We start from the raw sequence: 20,617 nt of genomic DNA, 5'->3' as shown, positions 1-20,617 counted from the left end.
TGACCAAAACTTATTTTTCAACTCTTTTAATTTCAATGTTAAAGGAAAAAAATATCTGACATTACTGAGCACTTATCCTCTTCTAAGTGATTTACATGTTTTAATGATCACAATGAAACCTCTGAGGTGAGTATTATTTTTACCCCCATTTTGCAGATGAGGGAACTGAGGTACAGGCTAGCTGGGTAACTTCTTAAGGTTATACAGCTTATAAATGTCAGTACTGAGTCATGAAACCAATTTGGCTTTGTTAAAAATGCTGCCTCACCCCAAAAAGTTGGTGACTGATTACTTTTTATGTCTGGAAACCCAAGCTACTTACATGTAGTATTATCGCATACCATTTGTCCAATTATTCCTGGGAAAACCAACCATTCACTAAGTTCATTAAATTATAAAAACTTAGATAAAAGGCTACTCATTGAAACTTTATTTACATGTAAGTAGTGTGAAGTATGAAGGCAATTTCTCTTAAAGAAAAAATGTTCCCCTTGTCGCTCTGACCATGTGTCAGGCCAATTTTAAATAACAGCTTTTGGACAGGTTACAGAAAAGAAAATTGAAAGCCCACTGGGATTGAGTGGTTGCCAAAATATGCTGTTACTATGGACATTTAAGAGTCATCAGTTTCCTCAAATGTATGAGATGAGCGGACTAAAATGTCCTCAAGATCTAGCTGTTGAGTTCTATGAATTGTTGAGTTCTATGAATCTAGAAACAGAAGGTAAAGGGTCTCTGAAAACATACCTTGAGTATTCTTGAGGATATGGGGAGGAGTACCAGGTGTGAATCTCATACTTCCCAAACTCAATGACAGAGGGACAGCGGACTTGTGGATCAGGGGGACCAGTCACTCCAACTTTCTGTACAGTCGAAAAATACATCACAAAAGTCAGCTAAATGAAATCTACTAAGATATCTTAAAAAGCTGAAATTAAATGTTGTCTTCTCGGGATTCACAAGAACAAAAAAAAAAAAAAAGAAGAAGAAAAGAAAAAAAAAAAGCCAGGAATGAACTAACAAGTTTTGAAGTAAGCTGTATTATTTTTTTGTAAACAGGGTATTCAAGCGGAGAACAAAAAATACTAATAAATCTTTTAGAACCAAATGCAACTGGTGTCACTGCATTTTCCATATTTAATAAGACTGTGAATATTTTCCACAATTAAACTCACTCCCTTAATGACTTAGTTGTTAAAGAGAAGCTGCTGGCATTTGGGGATGTAAGACAAAGAGTAATTTTTAACAAGGAAGGAGAAGGAGCTCTGAACACTTGCCAAGGTCATAGACACACTGCCTCACCAGACAACAGAAACAACCCACTGAACATGTGAGCACATAGAGAAAAGAGTGACTTTCTGGTTTGGGAAAGTATGTAATATTAAAAGAACATAACAAAACAAGTATCGAAAGTGTCTTCAATTCATTTTACACTGCCCCTAAAATTCCCTTCATTAGTAGCTCTTTATAGATTTAATCAACAACAAAATGCTGTTATACACATACTGTTACCCCTTTTATCTACCTTCTGTTTATAATGAAAACAATCTCTATGCCCCCATCTCTGCAATAACCTGAACTACATTATCTGAAAGAAGAATTTGTAAAGCCTTTATGACTTCCATGCCCGCATTTTAAATATAAGCCACTGCTGATGACTACAAAGATCAGGTTTTAAAACCTTATATTCAAGAGCAATTTGATTTGCTCTATAACCAATAGAGGAAAATATTCATACACATACATATGTATATGGGTCAGTATATTATGCATATAACATACTGTATATTAATGGATATACTGTAATATATTGTAATATAATGGATATTCTATAAACATTAAGACTTAGCACTGGGGTGCCTGAATGGCTCAGCTGGTTAAGTATCCACTCTTGGTTTTGGCTCAGGTCATGATCTCAGATTGTGGGACTGAGCTCCACATAGGGCTCCATATTCAGCTCAGAGTCTGCTTGTCCTACTCCCTTGCCCTCTGCCTCCTCCCCCACTCTCTCTAAAATAAATAAATAAATAAATAAAATCTTAAAAAAAAAAAAAAAACAAAAAAACACTGACTTAAGAAAAAGAATTTAGTGGGGCGCCTGGGTGGCTCAGTGGGTTAAGCCGCTGCCTTCAGCTCAGGTCATGATCTCAGGGTCCTGGGATCGAGTCCCGCATCGGGCTTTCTGCTCAGCAGGGAGCCTGCTTCCCTCTCTCTCTCTGCCTGCCTCTCTGTCTACTTGTGATTTCCCTCTGTCAAATAAATAAAAAAATCTTTAAAAAAAAAAAAAAAAGAAAAAGAATTTAGTCTAATCAAATACAGTATTAATAACCTTTCATCAAAAGAATAACAAATATTATCCTTCAACTTTATGCTTTAAAAACTAGAGAAATTTATTTAAAGTCTCTTGTTGGAGCCCACAGATACACACAGCCCCAGACTCCCCCACACAATGACTTAACAGAAAAGATATTTTTATTCACTGTTTTATGTAAATTCATAGGAAGAAGCCTCTTCACTACAACTAATAGGAGAACTCTCCCCAGCCTTTCTAATTATTCTCTTTTATAAAAAGGCCAAGGGACTTATCTGAGGTTTCATACTGGAAGACAGCCAGGAAAAACCTCAACCTCTTCCTTAGCCATCTAGAAACAAAAAACAATCATTTTCAGTTGGATCAATTGTGTTATGACACCAAGGAGTACTGGGGCTCTTGCAAATGCAAAAATCATTAAAAACAAACACACACAAGACAAGGTTAAAATAAGATTTTTTCATTTCTTGAAACCAAATTAAAACTTCGTAAAAAGGCTATAAAAACACGGTTTTTTAAACTACATTCCAGATTCAAGTACTCTAGTTCATAAAGCAGCATCTTTTAACCTACCTTCAAAGCTCAAAATAACAAGATCAATAGTATAGAAAGTATCAGAATAACCAAGTAACAGAAAACAACTTCCTGAGCCAAGGATTAAATAAAAAGCACAGAGGCTGAAAAGATGCACCTGCTGAGGCACTGCCTGTTGTTTGAGAGCTTTCCCATCAGCTGCTCGCCGCTCTTCCAGGTGGATGCCTGATGTAAAAGTGGATATCCAATTCCAGTATAACTGTTTGCACATCACCGCAACTAAGACAGTCTGTAAAACTAGATTCACAGTAGGCTTCCCCACTGCGTTTACCTATCCTCACCTTTTTGCACTGTGAAATGGCTGGCACATGCGCGCATCCACCTCTGTCCTCCACCACCATCTCCAACTCCCTTATGAGAGCCTCAAGAGCCTGTGTATTTCCGTTTACTAAGGTTTACAAGTTAACAAGGCTCTCTGCAGTGAGGAAGCAACAGCTGCATCCAAACCACTCATTAACTCAGTCCTTGCCAGAATCAAACTGTAAAATCACAAGGACGGGGCAACAGGGTGGCTCAGTCAGTTAAGCATCTGCCTTCGGCTCAGATGGTGATCTCTAGGTCCTGGGATCAAGTCCCGTGGCAGGCTTCTTGCTTGGTGGGTAGTCTGCTTCTGCCTCTGCCACCCCGCTTACCCCCTCGCTTGTGCTCTCTCTCTCTCCGTCTGTCTCAAATAAATAAAATTAAAAAAAAAAAATCTGAATGACAAGGTTAGCTTTGCTAGATTTTATTTTTAAATTTTGCCAAAATACTCTCATTAAACATGCAGCTTTCGGGGTGCCTGGGTGGCTCAGTGGGTTAAAGCCTCTGCCTTCAGCTCAGGTCATGATCCCAGAGTCCTGGGAGCGAGTCCTGCATCGGGCTCTCTGCTCAGTGGGGAGCCTGCTTCCTCCTCTCTCTGCCTGTCTCTCTGCTTACTTGTGATCTCTTGTCTGTCAACTAAATAAAATCTTTAAACAACAACAACAACAACAACAACAACAACAAAACATGCAGCTTTCTAGAGGTACCTGGGTGGCTTAAAGGGTTGAGCCTCTGCCTTCAGCTTGGTCATGGTCTCAGGGTCTAGGGATTGAGCCCCACACATCGGGCTCTCTGCTCAGCAGGAAGCCTGCTTCCCCCTCTCTGTCTACCTCTGCCTACTTGCGATCTCTCTCTGTGTCAAATAAATAAATAAAATCTTTAAAAAAATGCAGCTTTCTAAAGCAGCAGCTATCTAACATAATTAAGAACACAGGGGCACCTGGGTGGCTCAGTGGGTTAAGCATCTGCCTTCAGCTTAGGGCATGATCCTGGGATCAAGCCCCATAATGGGCTCCCTGCTCAGCAGGGAGTCTATTTCTCTCTCTCTCCCTCCCTCTGCCCCCTCCCCCCCATCTATTCTCTCTCTCTCAAATAAATAAAATCTTAAAACACACACACACAAATTTTTTTAAACTAGAATTCTGCCACCTTGTGCCTCCTTTTCATTTAAATATGCCAACATTTTTTTTTTTAAATATGACCATGTTATGGATTCTTTTTTTTTTTTTTAAGATTTTATTTATTTATTTGACAGACAGAGATCACAAGCAGGCAGAGAGGCAGGCAGAGAGAGATGGGGAGGCAGGCTCCCTGCTGAGCAGAGAACCCGATGTGGGGCTCAATCCCAGGACCCTGGGATCATGACCTGAGCGGAAGGCAGAGGCTTAAGCCCACTGAGCCACCCAGGCGCCCCTGAATATGCCAACATTTTTGAAAAGATGACATACATCCCAAGTCAGAACGGACCTTTCAATCTAAGAAAGTTAAGGGTGGGGGGCACTAAATGCCCTAGTAATTGGTATAAACCAAAAGGTAAGTTTAAATATGCCTATGCTAGATAATAAAACTTTAATTACTAGCATTTTATAAGAAAAGATTATTACTCTTCTGCAAAATCTCCACCTCCACCAAATGACTCTAATTCTAATTTCCAATATACAGAAGGAACTCCTGCAGTACCGTCCAAGTCCAGATCTGGTACAAACATGAAAATTACAACTGATCTACAACTGATATATAGTTCCTCTCTCTTTCTCTTGCCTTCCATCAGATAGCTCCCCCTCAACTTTCCCTTTCCATTCCCCATGGAGGAATGGCATTTTGAAGTGGGAGTAGAGGGGAGGAGTGTACCCTTATTATTAGTATGAGCATGTGAAGTGTACGGAAAAGAGAGGCCTTTCTGGTATTTGAACATTTTCCTATAGAAACACTGTAATAAAAAATAATTTCGTTCATTAGGGATTAGACGCTGCATGATGAAAGAGAGATGTAAGAATGAGTTTACGTGCTCCAAAATGGAGGGAGCATGAACTTAGAAGAATAAAAACAATCAGCATTTGTGGTGCCAATACTGTCCCACACTCTACGCTTTATACAGTCAGTCCGTTCCTCAAAGTAGAAAACAATATGCCCACTTCACAGATGGGAAAAAAGGCTCAGAGAAATCAAGAGCCAAAAAATTTCAGGAAAGGGGGCGCCTGGGTGGCTCAGTGGGTTAGGTCTCTGCCTTTGGCTCAGGTCGTGGTCTCAGGGTCCTGGGATCGAGCCCCACATCAGGCTCTCTGCTCAGCAGGGAGCCTGCTTCCCCCCACCCCCCACCTGCCTCTCTGCCTACTTGTAATCTCTGTCAAATAAATACATAAAATCTTTTTTTAAAAAATTTCAGGAAAGGGACATCAATAGTGAAGAATAAAGACAGAAAAGAACAAAATGGGAGTGGTCAAATACGAAGTACGTACTTCCCTCGATTAATGTTCTGAATTCCAAAAGTTTTAAGTTTTTTTGAGTTGGAATTTAGTTTTCCTAAGAAGTGAAGCTACAAGTTCACAGGCTCTTATCCAAAACCCTTCGAAAAGAATGTGCTTTAGAATCTTGATTTTTTTTTTTGATGTTAGCGAAGTATTACATATGTATTTGAAATCAACAGCCCCAGCAGGATTTGGGGCAACACTCCATAATCAGATACACTAATATTTCTTTAGCAGAGCACATGAACATTCATATTAAATGGGATAAATAAAGAGTATGTATAGTTTCCTGTCAGTTCATGCCATGGTTCACCAAAAATTCTGTTTAGGTAAGTGAGATCTTACTGTAGAATGAGTTATATACTATATATACTTTTTTCATTCTCCAAAGAGGATATACAGATGGCCAATAAGCACATGAAAAGAAAATGACTAATCATTAGGGAAATGCAAATGCAAACCACAATGAAATATACCACACCACACCTAGTAGAATGGATACTATCAAAAAAACAGAGAATAACAAGCATCTGGAGAGGATGTGCAAAAATTGGAATCCTTGCGCAGTCCTGGTGAAAATGTAAAATGCTGCAGGCATGGTGGAAAACAGTTTGGCAGTTTCTCAAAAAATTAAACAGAATTTCCATGTGAACCAACAATATATAAAAGAATTGAAAGCAGGGACTCAAAACAGGTATTTGCCCATCCATCTTCACAGCAGCATTATTCAAAATAGTCAAAACGTAAAAGCAACTTAGGTGTCCATCAGATGAATGGATAAACATTCATGGTATATATACCAAGATATACATATAAATTCTGGTAAGGGAATTCTGAATGAACCTGGAAGAACCTTAAAGAAATTCTGCTAATTAAAGTAAGCCACATATATAAGGGTAAGTATTTTATGATTCCACTGAGGCCTACCTATAGGAGTTAAATTCAAAGACAAAAACTAGAATAGTGATTGCCAGGGGCTAGAAGAAGGAGAAAAGGGAAATTATGGTGTAATGGGTACAGAGTTTCAGTATGGGAAGACAAAAAAATTCTGGAGACGGATGGTGGTGATGGCTGCACAACAATGTGTACACGTACTTCATGTGATTGGACTGTATTCTTAAAACAGTTAAGATGGTAAATTTTATGTTATTTTTATTTTATCACGGTAATATTTCATTACGTTTTTAGGAGTCTGGATCTCAGAACTGCAGATATGATTACAGACTACTTCCTGTCTCTTTCTTCCCCCATGCCTTTTTTGTTCATCTACACTCAGGTATCTCCCTTGCTTTACCATTACATACTGATAAAGTCCACAATTTTATCTTCAGCCTTATTACCCTTTCTCACTACAGGACCTCTAATCCAGTGACCCTACCAGTTTTTCTCTCTCTGTATGCCCTCTTTTCTCCTAAACCGTCTTAGATTCCAAGGTCTTTTACTGTGCCTCATCTTTGCATGTATCTTTATCTTCCCTTCCTTTCCCCTGATGCAACAACAAAATCCCAACTCTGGTTAAATTCACTTCTCCACATAATCCAACATCTGAATACGGTTAGAGGAAAAACACAGAATCACGCTGACTGTTCTCAATTTGTAATTCTTTATTACCAACCTCAAATGGGCCCTTTGATGCTTCTCTAACTCCATTCACTCTCCCATTTTCCTTAAAAATTACTTCATACTTTCTATCTCCTCAAGCCTCCAACACCTCTAAGCTTATCTTCACTTCCAATCAAGCTTTTGCTTTCTACTACACTAGAAAACTAAGAAGCAGTCAAAAGAGAACTTCCACAACTTTCCAAAGCCACATCTGCATGTCTACCCTCTGTGCCCACAGAGCCTGTCATTCCTTAATACTAGAACTCAACTGTCTGTGCTCCCATCTAAAGCCAGTGCTCTACCTGCATACTGGACAATTTCCCCTTCCCCCTTTTCATCAGCAGGTTTCTCTCCACTGATCATTGCTATCAGCATATAAACAACTGTTATTTATTTCTTCCATATTTCAAAAACTGGGTACGTTCTTTTGCCCTCACATCTTCATCCAACTATTCTCTTTCTCTGTTCCCCTTCATTGCAAACTACCTCAAAAGAGTAGTCCCATATTACTCCTATAACCAATTTCTTTTCTTCCATTCCTCTTTGAATGAGCTCCAATTATATTTTCATCTTCCCCTTCCCTCATGGAAAATGCTTCTCAAGCTGACCTCCATGTTACTAAATCTGATGGTCAATTTTCAGTCCTTAATTCACTTCACGTTTATGTGCAAAATTTTCAATTCCTTCCTTCTTGAAATTTTTTTTTCCCACTTCATTTGTAAAGAACCAATATCTCCAAGATTTCCCTCTTCCACTGGCCATTCCTTCTCCTTTCTCCAATCCCTAAAACCTGGAGTACCTCAGGAGTTCTCAGAGCTCTGTCCTTTCCTTTGATGACCTCATCTGGTCTCCTTCCCTTTAGTACCAGCAACTTACTAACAAGCTCTACATAAATTTTCAGCCCAGACTTACACTTCGAACTCCAGACACATCTACCCCACTGTCTACTCGACATCTCCTTCTGAATACCTTGTAAGAATCTTAAATTTAACTTGTTCAAAATCAAACTTCTGATCTTTTTTTCCTGCCTACTGTATCTTCTCCACCTTCACTTGGGTCCTAGGCACTTTTCATTCTGATTACTGTGATCATTGGACTGGGAGATGTCCATGTTCAGGTCTTACTCAATTCACTGCTCACCGTATCACCAAAGCTGAGCTTCTAAGCACAAATACAATTACATCACTCTTTTTAAAGTCTTCAATAGCTCCTCAAGAGCTATTTAACTATTGGAAAGAACTCCTGTAACCAAAAAAATCAAGCACAAACTTCTTAATATCAACCATGGGACCTATGTGACCTGGTCCATACTTATAATTTCAATCTCATCTCTTACTTGAACTCCAGCCAAACTATTGCATGCAGCTCCAAGGGCTCAATAAGCTTTCTCAAACCCGAACTGTTCTTTTTGAAATGCCTTCCTCTTCTTGCCCAATCATAAGTTCTTACTCATTCCCTCAACAGCCTGTTCAAATATCACCTCTTCTATAAAGACTCCACTAACATCCCTGGACAGATGCCTTCCTGTTCATTCTCACTTCATCTCATGTATATTTCTATGGTAGCATGATAGCATGAACTAGAAATTAAGAGTTAAGGATCTGGAGTCAGACTGCATGGGGTTCAAATACTGATTCTGGTATTAACAACTATATGACTCTAGGTAAGACAATCTTTCTAAAGCTTCATTTCTTCATCTGTAAAACAGCAACAAGTAACAGGGTTGTACTAAAAAAAAAACCAAAAAAAAAAAAAAACAACCCTGATATATAATGCTATATGTAGTACCTGGCACACAGTAAAAGGGTATCTATTACTAACCACATGGCTTTGTTTACCTATGTCTCTTCAACTGGAGAACAGGGACAGATTTTCTATTTACCTAAGTATTTCTAGCACCTGGCACCAAGATAGCCAGCAGAAACTCACATTTATCTAGTGCTCATTATATGAATGACACACTGAGCACTTTGCAAATATCAGCTCCTTGAATGAAATATCACTCAGTCCCTTCAACGAATCTATGAAGTAAGATCACGCAGCAGAGGCTATTTCTAGTACCTAGGTTCTTAACCACAACCTTAATAAATACTCAGTAAAACTGTGCTAAACTGTCAAACCAATGAACTCAAAATACATGTAACTAGCCTTTAACATGTGACTTGTAATTAATGGGTAGATGCCCAAGACACTAAAACAATCTCCCACTCCCCATCTCTAATTTCACCAGTACCAAAGAGAAATCATCCCAACAACAAAAAAGCAGTCACAGGAATACCTTTAAATCCTGGAATGCCAAGACTAATGTCCCCTCCTGCTCCCCGCCCTTTTTTAAGGTGGTGGGGGGTGTTATGGATAGGGAGACAGCATCTTAAATAGTCTCCACACCCAGCTCAGAGCCTGACCTGGACTCAATCTCACAACCCTGATCAAGACCTGAGCTGCAATTAAGAGGCAGATGCTTAACTAACTGAGCCACCAAGGTGTCCCCCCTTCAACTACCAGCTTTTAAAGTCCTCCAAAATTCAGGCCTATACTAGTTATTCAATATATTTCTTACCATTGCCCAACAAAAATTCACTCTGTTTTATCTACCAAAACTAAACACAAACAGTTCTTGCTTTATATGGTGCCATTAACTCAAACTTGTGAATATCTAAACTGAGATCAAATCCCACTCACCAGAGAAATGTATAAAGAATGGACATGATTCTACTAGGCACATGTTTCCATTAACACAGTACTATGCAAAGCAAGGACTATCTGTACTATGACACCTTTATGGGCAACTACTGTGTTTTCTACATCATCTCCACAATATGACTTGCATATATTAGGCCCTCAAGTATTTGTTGATCTGATGGACCAAAACTCACGATGTCTCTCATATTTATAGTTGTCATTTATCCCTCAAGGCTCAATTTAATGTTATTTATTCTTCCCGGTAAGCCCTCATTCTCTCCATTTACCTAAATCTGAATCATCCTTTAAGCCAGTTTCTTCTGTAATCATCTCATATCATACCAACTCTTACTAATCTTAGTATTCTCTGACCATATGGGAACAATCTGTATCATTTAATACATCAGTGACTTACATTAATTCGTATTCTTATGTCACTGTTTGTGGTTTATCTTCTATGTACTTTTCCCTACTTGGCTTTAGTACATGCCTTATGATTTTGATGCCTCTATAAATTTTTTTTTTTAACCGTGTAATGCAGGATGTTACTGTGATTAAAAGGGCATAAGATGTGAAGCTGTACAGGCCTGAGTTCAAATCCCGCTTCTGCCATTACTAGTTATGTAACTTCAAGAAAGTCATGCAACTAAAAGTCTTGATTCCCTCATATATAAAATGGCATTAACAATCCTTACCTCATAGGATTAGGGAAGTTACTGAATCTAGTTTACCCCATTTTAATAACTGTTCAATTCTTTATGTAAAGAAAAAGATTAACAGCCCACACAGATTTTAAAAATGCTGTTCATTTTCTACAACCATACCAAGAAAAAGAAAAAGCAATCAAATTCTTGAATTAAAAAGCATTAAAATTAGTATGGAAATACAACATGCTATTTGCTGATATTTTATGTAAAAATCATTGTATATATTTCAAAAAGGCTATTATGTTCCAATGGAATGAGCTGAATACAAATGCTTCTTTCTGGTGATGGAACTTTTAAGAAAAACCATTTCCTCCAGGCCCGCAAGATTACTGCTCCAAAACAAAAGCCTATACTACTAATTTCTCATACTTCTATTTTTCTTTTCAGAGGTGGTGCTTTTAGTGAACGTATTCATTGTACAGCTAATAAAGAAATATAGTACCAGATAAATGGTATTCTTACTCCTGAAATTTAAAAAAAAATCAAAACCAATTAATAGATGACCCTTAATAAACATTTCAATAATTCTTGACTCAGGGGTGCCTGGGTGACTCAGCTGGTTAAAGCCTCTGCCTTTGGCTCAGGTCCCGCATCGGGCTCTCTGCTAGGCAGGAAGCCTGCTTCCCCCTCTCTCTCTCTGCCTGCCTCTCTGCCTACTTGTGATCTCTGTCAAATAAATAAATAAAAATCTTAAAAGAAAAAAAAGAAAGAATATGAAAAAACAAAAGTTAAAAAAAATAATTCTTAACTCAATTAGATAACACACCATACAAAACTTAATTACTCAATAAAATCACTATAAGCAAACACTGATTTGCTTTTCTTGGCACATTTCTTACTAGACTGTAAGCTCTATGAGAATAAAAACTGTATCTTACTCATAGCCTCTACACCTATCACAGTTCCTAGAACCAAAATGGCATGCAATAAATGATAGGTTGTTGGTTAGATGAATTCCAAACTTAATTCCTGTATCACTTATCTTTTACTAGTACAGCTGTAAGATCACCTAAGACCCTGTAATCTCCCTGCAATATTTCTGAAACAAACTTTGAGCGAGCTTCTACTAAGCCATATCTAGTCTCTCAAAAGTTTCTTCATGCATTATCTTTAAAAATATTTTCAAAACATCATATAATCTAACCAATGGTAACTTTCCCAATCAGCCTCAACCGACTGAAGTCAGAGAACCTGGGAGTCAACCCTGGTGTCTCTTGCTCCTTCAAACATATCAAATCTATCACCAAGTTCTGCTGATTCCATCTCTAGAATATATTCTGAATCTGTCCACTTCTCTCCCATTTCCACTGCCGCCTCTAGTCTAAGTGGCTTCTTTTATTTGAATCATTTAAAAAACCTCTAAGTAGGGTTTCTGTATTCCACTCTTGCCTAATTCTAATCCATTCTTCATATAGTGGCCAGGAAAGAAAAATTTAATGCAAATCGGACTTTGCTATATTTCTTTGCTAAAAATCATTCATTGGTTTCCTACTACAATAAAAAGCCAAATCCTCACTTATGTCCTCAGCCTACCTCTCTAGCTTCATCCTGTGTGACTCTTTTATTCATTGTATTAAAGTTATACTGGTCTCCTTACAGTTCCTCAAATTTACCAAGTTCTTGTATGTCTCAAAACATTTACACAGGCAGTCCCCTTATGTCTGAAACATTCTTCTCTCTAGCACTTTGACCTGCTGAACTTCTACTCATCTTTTAGGTCTCTGTGTAAATTATTACTTCCTTAAGAGAGGAATCCCAACCTCCAGCAATCCAGATCAGGAAGCCCCTGTTATAATCTCTTGATGAATTCTTATTTTCTTCCTACTACCTATCAGTTTGTAATTGAAGATTTATTTATATGACTGTTTATTTATGACTGCTTATTGTTTTATTGTCTCGCTCATAAAACTGAAAGCATCATGAAAGTAAAGTCTATGTCTTTTTGTTCACCCTACAGCTCTCACACCATGCCAGGCACATGAATACTAATGAAAGAATCTCATGGAGAAATACCACCACCATAAGAATTTTAGTTCACTGCCAATGAAAATAAGCACAAGTTAGAATTCAAAAGTCTAGCTGTTTATATTCTCACTGCCAGATATACACAGGGACAACCACAAGTTTAGTAAAATGCTGGAAAACACACAGTTAACTAGATTACTGTTGATACAAATTTATATCGTCTCCACTGGGCCTCAGCAAGGCTCAGCATCCCTTTTAACTCTTTCTAGTCAATCTTTCTCTTCACACGCTATCATTCTAACTCCTGCCAACCAGACATCTAGACTAAAGAAAGAGCAATCCAGACAGAGGGAGCAGTAAGTACAAAGCCTCCAAGACAGGAGGGTGCCCGGTGTGTCTGAGAAAGAGAAGTCCTGTGGCTGGAGACAAGTGAAAAAGGGCCAGAACAAGGGGAGTAGCCAAAGAAGAAGGCAGCCATGAAATGCTACAGTCTTAATAATAAGGATAAAGACTTTGGTTGTTAAGAATTCTAAGCAAGTGCTTGCTTCAGCAGTGCATGTACTAAAAATTCTAAACAAGACTGAAAGACATTAAAGGTTTTCTGTGCAGAGAAGTGATATGACCCAACTTAAGTTGGAAAATATTTACTCTGGCCCCTGTAATACAGACTAGAGAATCGGGTGAGGGACAAAAGTGGAAGCAAGGAGATTAGGGATATTACAACAGCCCAATCAAGAGATAATGGTGGCTTAGACTAAGATAGTAAAGGTAGAAATAATCAGTAGTAGTAGTCATATTCTGGATATATTTTGAAGGTGGAACCATTAGAAGTTGCTGATGGACTAAATACAGAGTACAAAATAGAAAGAGAGAGAGAAAATCAAGATATCTCCTTTGGACCTGAGCAAGTAAAAGGACAAAAATGCCATTTATTCCCACTCCCCATTAAAAGAAACCAAGATGCCTTAGAGAAATAGCTGTGTCTACAGCTAGAACAGTAAGAGCCAAGAACACTATCACTGTGGTCAGAAGGAAGGATGATGATATACACAAATATTGAATCATTAGGTTGCATAGCTGAAACTAACAATGTTTTATGTCAATTACATCCAACTTTTAAAAAGAGTTGAATAAATTGGACAAAGTTAAAAAAAAAGATGGGGAGACATGTCAAAAGGACACAGCTGCTGGCCTGAACAATCTCTCCTGCCCAAATCTGGAACAATGTCAGCATCAAAATAAATAACAACACCAACAAATCATAATTCATTAAATAAAAATCTTCAAATCTAAAGGGAATGAATAAAATAAATGGGAAGAAAAAAGGCTCTTCCTTACAGCAGACTACCAATTAATAAACTTTATGAAAGAAATTATGGAATTAGAAAATCATCTGTTTAGCAACCAACAGAGTAATAGTTTCAGGAAAGAATCACCACTGGGTGTTAAATCCAGCAGGTAGAAGTTTGATGAGAAACAGGGTATTACGTGGTTTCAAATGTATTGCCAGAAGATACTTACAAAAGGAAAATAATTTTACAGAGAAAAAATTCCAGCTTAACAAAGGGTTCAGAGTTAACATCACTGAGTAACAGGACACACAAATACTATATACCTCCCGACATCACGCACAGAGGACACATCACCTCTACAGTATTTCTGCCAGAAGTGGATCAACTGATTCTAATCATGGTGGAACAAAAAACAAGCTCAAAGTGATGGACAGTCTCTGAAATAAATGACCTGTGTACTTCAAAAATGTCAAAATCATGGAAGATAAATACCAAAGAACTGTTCCAGACTATGACGGTTAAAACACATGATTCTAGACTGGATAAAAGAACATTCTAGACTGGATAAAAGAACTGGATAAAAGAACACTGCCATAAAAGAACATTACTGGTACAACTGACAAAATTTGAATAAAATCTTCAGATTGGATAATACAATTTATCTGTGTTAATTCCCCATTTGACGATCATACTATGATCATGTGCAAGAACATCTTTATTTTTAGGAAATATGCACAAATGAGTAGGAGTAAAAGGGCATTACCATTATGTCGGCAACTTAGAAAAAAAAGTTCCTCAAAAAAGAACAACTACCTCCTCCTTTGAATTCCCACTGAGCTCCACGTAAATTTCTACTGTAACATCTATAATACCGTTTTTCTCATTGGTAAGAAAAGAAATGTACCTTCCAAGGTTAAACAACCTGCCCAAAGTACAAGTCAGTAAATGACAAACCACAAATTGAACCAAGATCTAGGTGACTCAAAGCCAATACTTTGTTAAATCATAAGATGGTAGAATGCTCAGCAAATGTCTGCTATTTATACTGTTTTTATTTTTCAAAAATACTTGCATAGTGACCAACAAAGACAATCTGTTCACAAATGGGTTTCTTAATCCAAGGGGTGTCACCTATACAATAGGAATCCCCAGCATCAGCCTTATAAACTCTAACTTTCAAGACAAGATAGAACTCAACTTGCTAACATAATGAGTTGGTGGCAAAGAAATAAAAGATACAGGATAAACGAACATGATCTAGGAAGAGCCTTTACGATCTAGCCCTTGTGCTCTTCCAATCTCATCTCTTACTATTTCTACCTAATATTCTTTATCCTATGTGAAAATTTATTTATTCCCACAATTAAGCATGTTTTCCCCCATTTTCAAGTCTTCGTGCTTCTTTTCCTTCTGATTATATGGGACCCCATTCCTTTTCATGTGATAAACTAGTACAAATTCTTTAAGACCAGCTCATATAGTATTTTCCCTCAATGCCCAGGCACAAGTAGATGCTTGTTCCTTATTCTCTCAAACACCATGTATCCTATACTTAAACCTTCCACATGAATGAAATCATTTACTTACAAGTCTCTCCTAGACTATGCTTGAGAAAAGGAATCCTATCATTCACTTTGGCATCTTCAGCATCTGAAGGTTCTCCGTCTATACATTCATATCTTGCTACATGTCCCAAAGGATTAAGGCAAAAGCATTTAATAAATATTTCTAGCAGTAATGAATATGGGTGTTTTATCACTTGAAAAAAGTGTGGTTTTTGTTTTTTGGTTGGTCAAATCCCAAACTCTTTTTCATACATAAGACAGAAAATAAATAAACCAAACTCATTTCATACGGTAGTCAACGGGCACCTGGGTGACTCAGTCGGTTAAGCATCTGCCCTCAGCTCCGTTCATGATCCTGGGGTCCTGGGAGCAAGCCCCACATTGTGCTCCCTGCTCAGGGGGTCTTCTGCTTCTCCATCTCCCTCTGCCCCTCCCCTGGCTTGTGTTCATGTGTGCGTGCTCTTTCTCTCTCTCTCAAATAAAGAAATAAAATCTTTATTTTTTTTTAAAAAATGCTGATAGCCAAAGGAAACCTGTTTATCTGCAAAACCAAAGCAGTCATAATGGGTTTAAAAGGAGTATGTTAACAAGCAGAACTATGTACACAGACAAACGACATCTATTTGCAGATCAGACAGATAAATGAATTGCTGTTACTGCTTTACCCCAGGATAAATTAATCCTGTTTCTTGTCCAGGACCATATTATTTGTCCAATCTGAATATACAACTTTACCTGCAGTGCTTGTTCTTGGATATCACGAAATAATTCCATATCTTTCTCAGTCATGATTTCCTGGCTCCCAAAAAGCCGTTCCTCACTTTCTTGTTTGCCATCCCAGCCATCCTGATTGTCTGCACATAAAAAAAGAGCTCACATGTTATCAATATTACCCTTAGTTTAATAAATGGACTAGAAAAAATTTCAAAAGCCTTTCAGTTTGAAGACCTTGATATTATTTTTATAAGAAGACAGCAATAAACTGACAACTGGAAAGATTGTATTTTAGTATATAATACACACATTTCTATAACATATACATACATATAATATATACAAATATATAATATATACAATTATATATTATAATATATGTAAAAGTTTGATGAGCATCAGGTGATGTGAAGTGCTGAAACACTATACCATACACCTGAAGCAAACACAATATTATACTGTGTATGTTAGCTGTAATTTAAATAAAAACTTAAAAGAATAATTACACAAAAGCAGGACAGGAAAAAGGTCTAAGGAATATGAAACTATGAAGTAATATGAACATAAAAATTTTAGTATGAATTTAATATATCAATATTCAAATACTGCTTTTTCCTTCTTTGGTAGTATGGAAGAAGTGTATGTTACAGCAGGACATGATTTTCATCACATGGTACCAAAACATGGAATATTTGTTCCTTTTATAAATCTTAACGGTCTTATGATCTTCATAATGCCAGTCAGTACATTCTTAATCTCAGCAAAAAGATAACCTTCAAAACAGCTACCATACTCCCCTCATATTCTGGGTTCCCTTTTAAATAAACAAAATTCCACAATCTGAAGATCACAGATGATAATCCTCTGGGTAAGTATAGAAATTATAATAATCATTCAGTAAATGATGTATCTTCCTCACATGGGGAAGGAAATTCATGAAAGGAGTATTAGGGGACTATGTAGATCATTATCTTCCGCACTTGAAGATGACACAGCTGATGGACTAATTTCCTATTTATATAAGCACGGCAGAAAAGATCAATTCATGACAGTTCCTTTGAAATTAAATAGACATATAGGCTGTCTGTTATTCACTTAGTATAAGAAGAATAAGGACAAGGACTCACTGCTGAAACCACTCCTAAAAAAAATATGGATCTGAAGATACTACGTCACTTTAATGCCCCCTAGTGCATGACACAGATGGATGCAGGCACAGATTTAGTAGAGCATTCAAGAGCATTCTGTCAGATGGTACAGACTGTCCCTTAAACTCTACAATTCATAAAGAAATTTACAAAGCCAATTACAGCAAAAACTCACACAAATGCAAAAAGTCAATAATGATTCTCCATATACTTTACCAATATTCTCTAATAACTTCTAGTTCTAAAACTTTCCAGGATATTCTAGTAATAATCCATCTCCAGTGAAATAGTTAATTCAAAAATGCCTTTCACACTAGGATCTGCTTTTGATTCTTTCCTCCTAAGTCCGACCTAAATGGCTTGCATATTTTCTTAGATAAATGTACTCAGACTGGAGCTACAGTGTACATGACTGACAAAGTCATGAAAAGTACTTAAGTGCTTACACAGTAATTAGTTGATTGCCACTCTAGTGAAAAGCCAATAAATACAGCATAAAAAGGGGGACCTGACAATGATGAGAATTTCTTCTCCTGTGCTGGACCAATCAATCTGCTTATTCCTATATAAGCAGGAATGAAGAAGCAGTGAATACAATCACTGATAAGAAAAGCAGAACTATGATTTCCTTCAGGGAAAGGAAATGAACATTAAGAAATTCTCTTGCAGTATATGAGATACTCTATCTTTGACCCTTGTGATCCAAAGGAGTCCATTCTCATTCTTCTACTTTCCTCAGACACTTTTCTACTTCCTTCACAGGGTTAAGTCTGTAAACTCAAGGCACTAAAGAGCAATGAGACTAGTTTAAATTTTAATGATCAAAACAGTTAATGAAAATTCCTCTCCTCTGACTTGAATTACCTGCTACACTATTAAGTCTTCTCTACAGATCTTTTCTACTTTGAAAACTAGGGAACTAGCCTGAAACGTAAGTATGAAATGAATAAAAAGAGGGTTGTTACACCTGGTAACACAGAAATACAAAAATCACAGAGGACCACTACTATGAATAATTATACCCCAAAAACCTGGACATCTAGAAGAAATGGATAAATTCCTACAAACATACAACTTACCAAGACTGAATCATGATGAAACAGAAAATATGAACAGACCAATTACTATTAAGGAGACTGAATCAATGATCAAAAACTTCCCAACAAACAAAAGCTTTGCTGGTGAATTCCACCAAATATTCAAAAAACACTTAGTACCAATCCTTCTCAAACTCTTTAAGAAAAAAAAAAGGCGGAACTCTTTCAAGCTCATTTTATGAGGCCAGCATTACCCAAGCCAGTCAAAGATAAAGAAAAGAAAATTACAGGTCGATATCCCCAACGAACACAGATGCAAAAATCCTCAACAAAGTATTAGCAAACTGATTTCAGCAATACAGTAAAAGGGTCATATACCATGATCAAACAGGATTTATTCCAGAGCTTCAAGGATGGTTCAATATCCACAAATCAGCTGATATACCATAATAACAAAAAGAAAGATAAAAATCAGATAGATGATCATTTCAAGATATGCAGAAAAGGCATGTGACAAAATTCAAATCCATTTATGATTAAAAACTCTCAACAAGCCAGGTATAGAGAGAACATACCACAACATAATAAAGGTCATATATGACAAGCCCACAGCTAACATCATACTCAATGGTAAAAAGCTGAGAGCTAGTTTCCTCTAAGATCAGGAATAAGACAAGGCTACCTATTCTCACTACTTTTATTCAACATAAGTCTGGAAGTTCTAGCTAGAGCAATTAGGCAAGGAAAAAATAAAAGATATCCAAGTTGGAAAAGAAGAAGTGAAACTCTCATCCCTATTTGCAGATGACATAATACATAGAGAAAACCCTAAAGACTCCACCAAAAAACTTAGAATAAATGAATTCAGTAAGCTTGAAAGATACAAAATCAAAACACAAAAATCTGAATTGTTTCTATACACTAATAACGAACTACCAGATACCGAAAAAGAAATTATGAAAACAATCCCATTTATAATTGCATCAAAATGAGTAGAATACCTAGGAATAAATTTAACCAAGCAGGTGAAACACCTGTACACTGCAGACAAAACACTGTGTGTGTGTGTACACACACACATACATGACATTAATGAAAGAAATTAAAGACACAAATAAATGGAGAGATGTTGCATGCTCATGGGTTGGAAGAATACTGTTAAAATGTCCACAGTACCTAAAGCCATCTACAGATTCAAAGCAATCCGCAACAAAATTCTAATGGCATTTTTCACAAAAATGGAAAATAAAAAATCCTAAAAATGTGTATGCAACCAAAGAACCCAAATAGCCAAAGCAATCTTGAGAAAAAAAGGACAAAACACTAACGCTCCCTGATTTCAAACTATATTACAAATCTATAGTTATTAAAACAGTATGGTATTGGCATAAAAACAGACACAGAGGGGCGTCTGGGTGGCTCAGTTGGTTAAGTGACTGCCTTCCAGGTCATTATCCTGGAGTCCTGGGATCAAGCCCAACATTGGGCTGCTTCTCCCACTGACCTTTCTCCTCTCATGCTCTCTTTCTCTCTCAAATATATAAATAAAATCTTAAAAAAAGAAAAAAAAAAGACACAAAGATCAGTGCAATAGAACTGAATGCCTGTGAATAAACCCATGCATATATAGTCAATTAATTACAACAAAAGAGCCAAGAACATACAACAGGGGAAAAGACTGCCTTTTCAATAAACAGTGTGGGAAAACTGGACAACCACATGTGAAAGAATGAAACTACACAACTCTCTTATATCAAGTTACTCAAAATAGATTAAAGACCTGAATTTAAAACCTGAAACTGTACAACTCCTAAAAGAAAACATAGGTGGTAATCTCCTTAACACAATTTTTGATAATCATTTTTAAAATCTGATACCAAAACCAAAAGCAACAAAAGCAAAACCAAACAAGGGGGACTGTAACAAACTAAAAAGCTTCTGCAGAGCAAAGGAAACCAACAGCAAAATAAAAAGGCAACCTACTGAATGTAAGAAGATATTCACAAATCATATATCCAATAAGGGGTCAACATCCAAAATATACAAAGAACTCATTCAACTCAATAGCAAAAAAGCAAACAACCCATGTAATGCCCGGGTGGCTCAGTTGGTTAAGTCTCTGACTCTTGATTTCAGCTCAGGTCAAGACCTCAGGGTTGTGAGATCCAGCCCTGTGATGGGCTCTGTGCTGGCCATGGAGCTTGCTTAAGAATCTCTCTCTCCGTCTGCTTC

At 37.2% G+C, this 20,617-nt stretch overlaps 1 protein-coding gene across 3 annotated transcripts in view; it reads right to left on the bottom strand.

Moving 5' to 3' along the window:
• Positions 1-20,617, bottom strand: part of KAT6A (lysine acetyltransferase 6A) — a 112,608-nt gene that overhangs the window by 24,314 nt on the left and 67,677 nt on the right. For all 3 annotated transcript variants that reach the window (XM_032329403.1, XM_032329405.1, XM_032329404.1), the window contains 2 exons: positions 16,222-16,340; positions 748-863 (listed from right to left, as the gene is read on the bottom strand). In XM_032329403.1, the coding sequence (XP_032185294.1) occupies positions 748-863; positions 16,222-16,340 (235 nt within the window). The remainder of the gene's footprint in view (positions 1-747; positions 864-16,221; positions 16,341-20,617) is intronic.

The sequence above is a fragment of the Mustela erminea genome, chromosome 21 (genome assembly GCF_009829155.1).
Source record: "Mustela erminea isolate mMusErm1 chromosome 21, mMusErm1.Pri, whole genome shotgun sequence".
NCBI classification, from domain to species: domain Eukaryota; kingdom Metazoa; phylum Chordata; class Mammalia; order Carnivora; family Mustelidae; genus Mustela; species Mustela erminea.
Note: the sequence above shows the minus strand (reverse complement) of the source record. Positions and strands in the feature narration are given on the sequence as shown.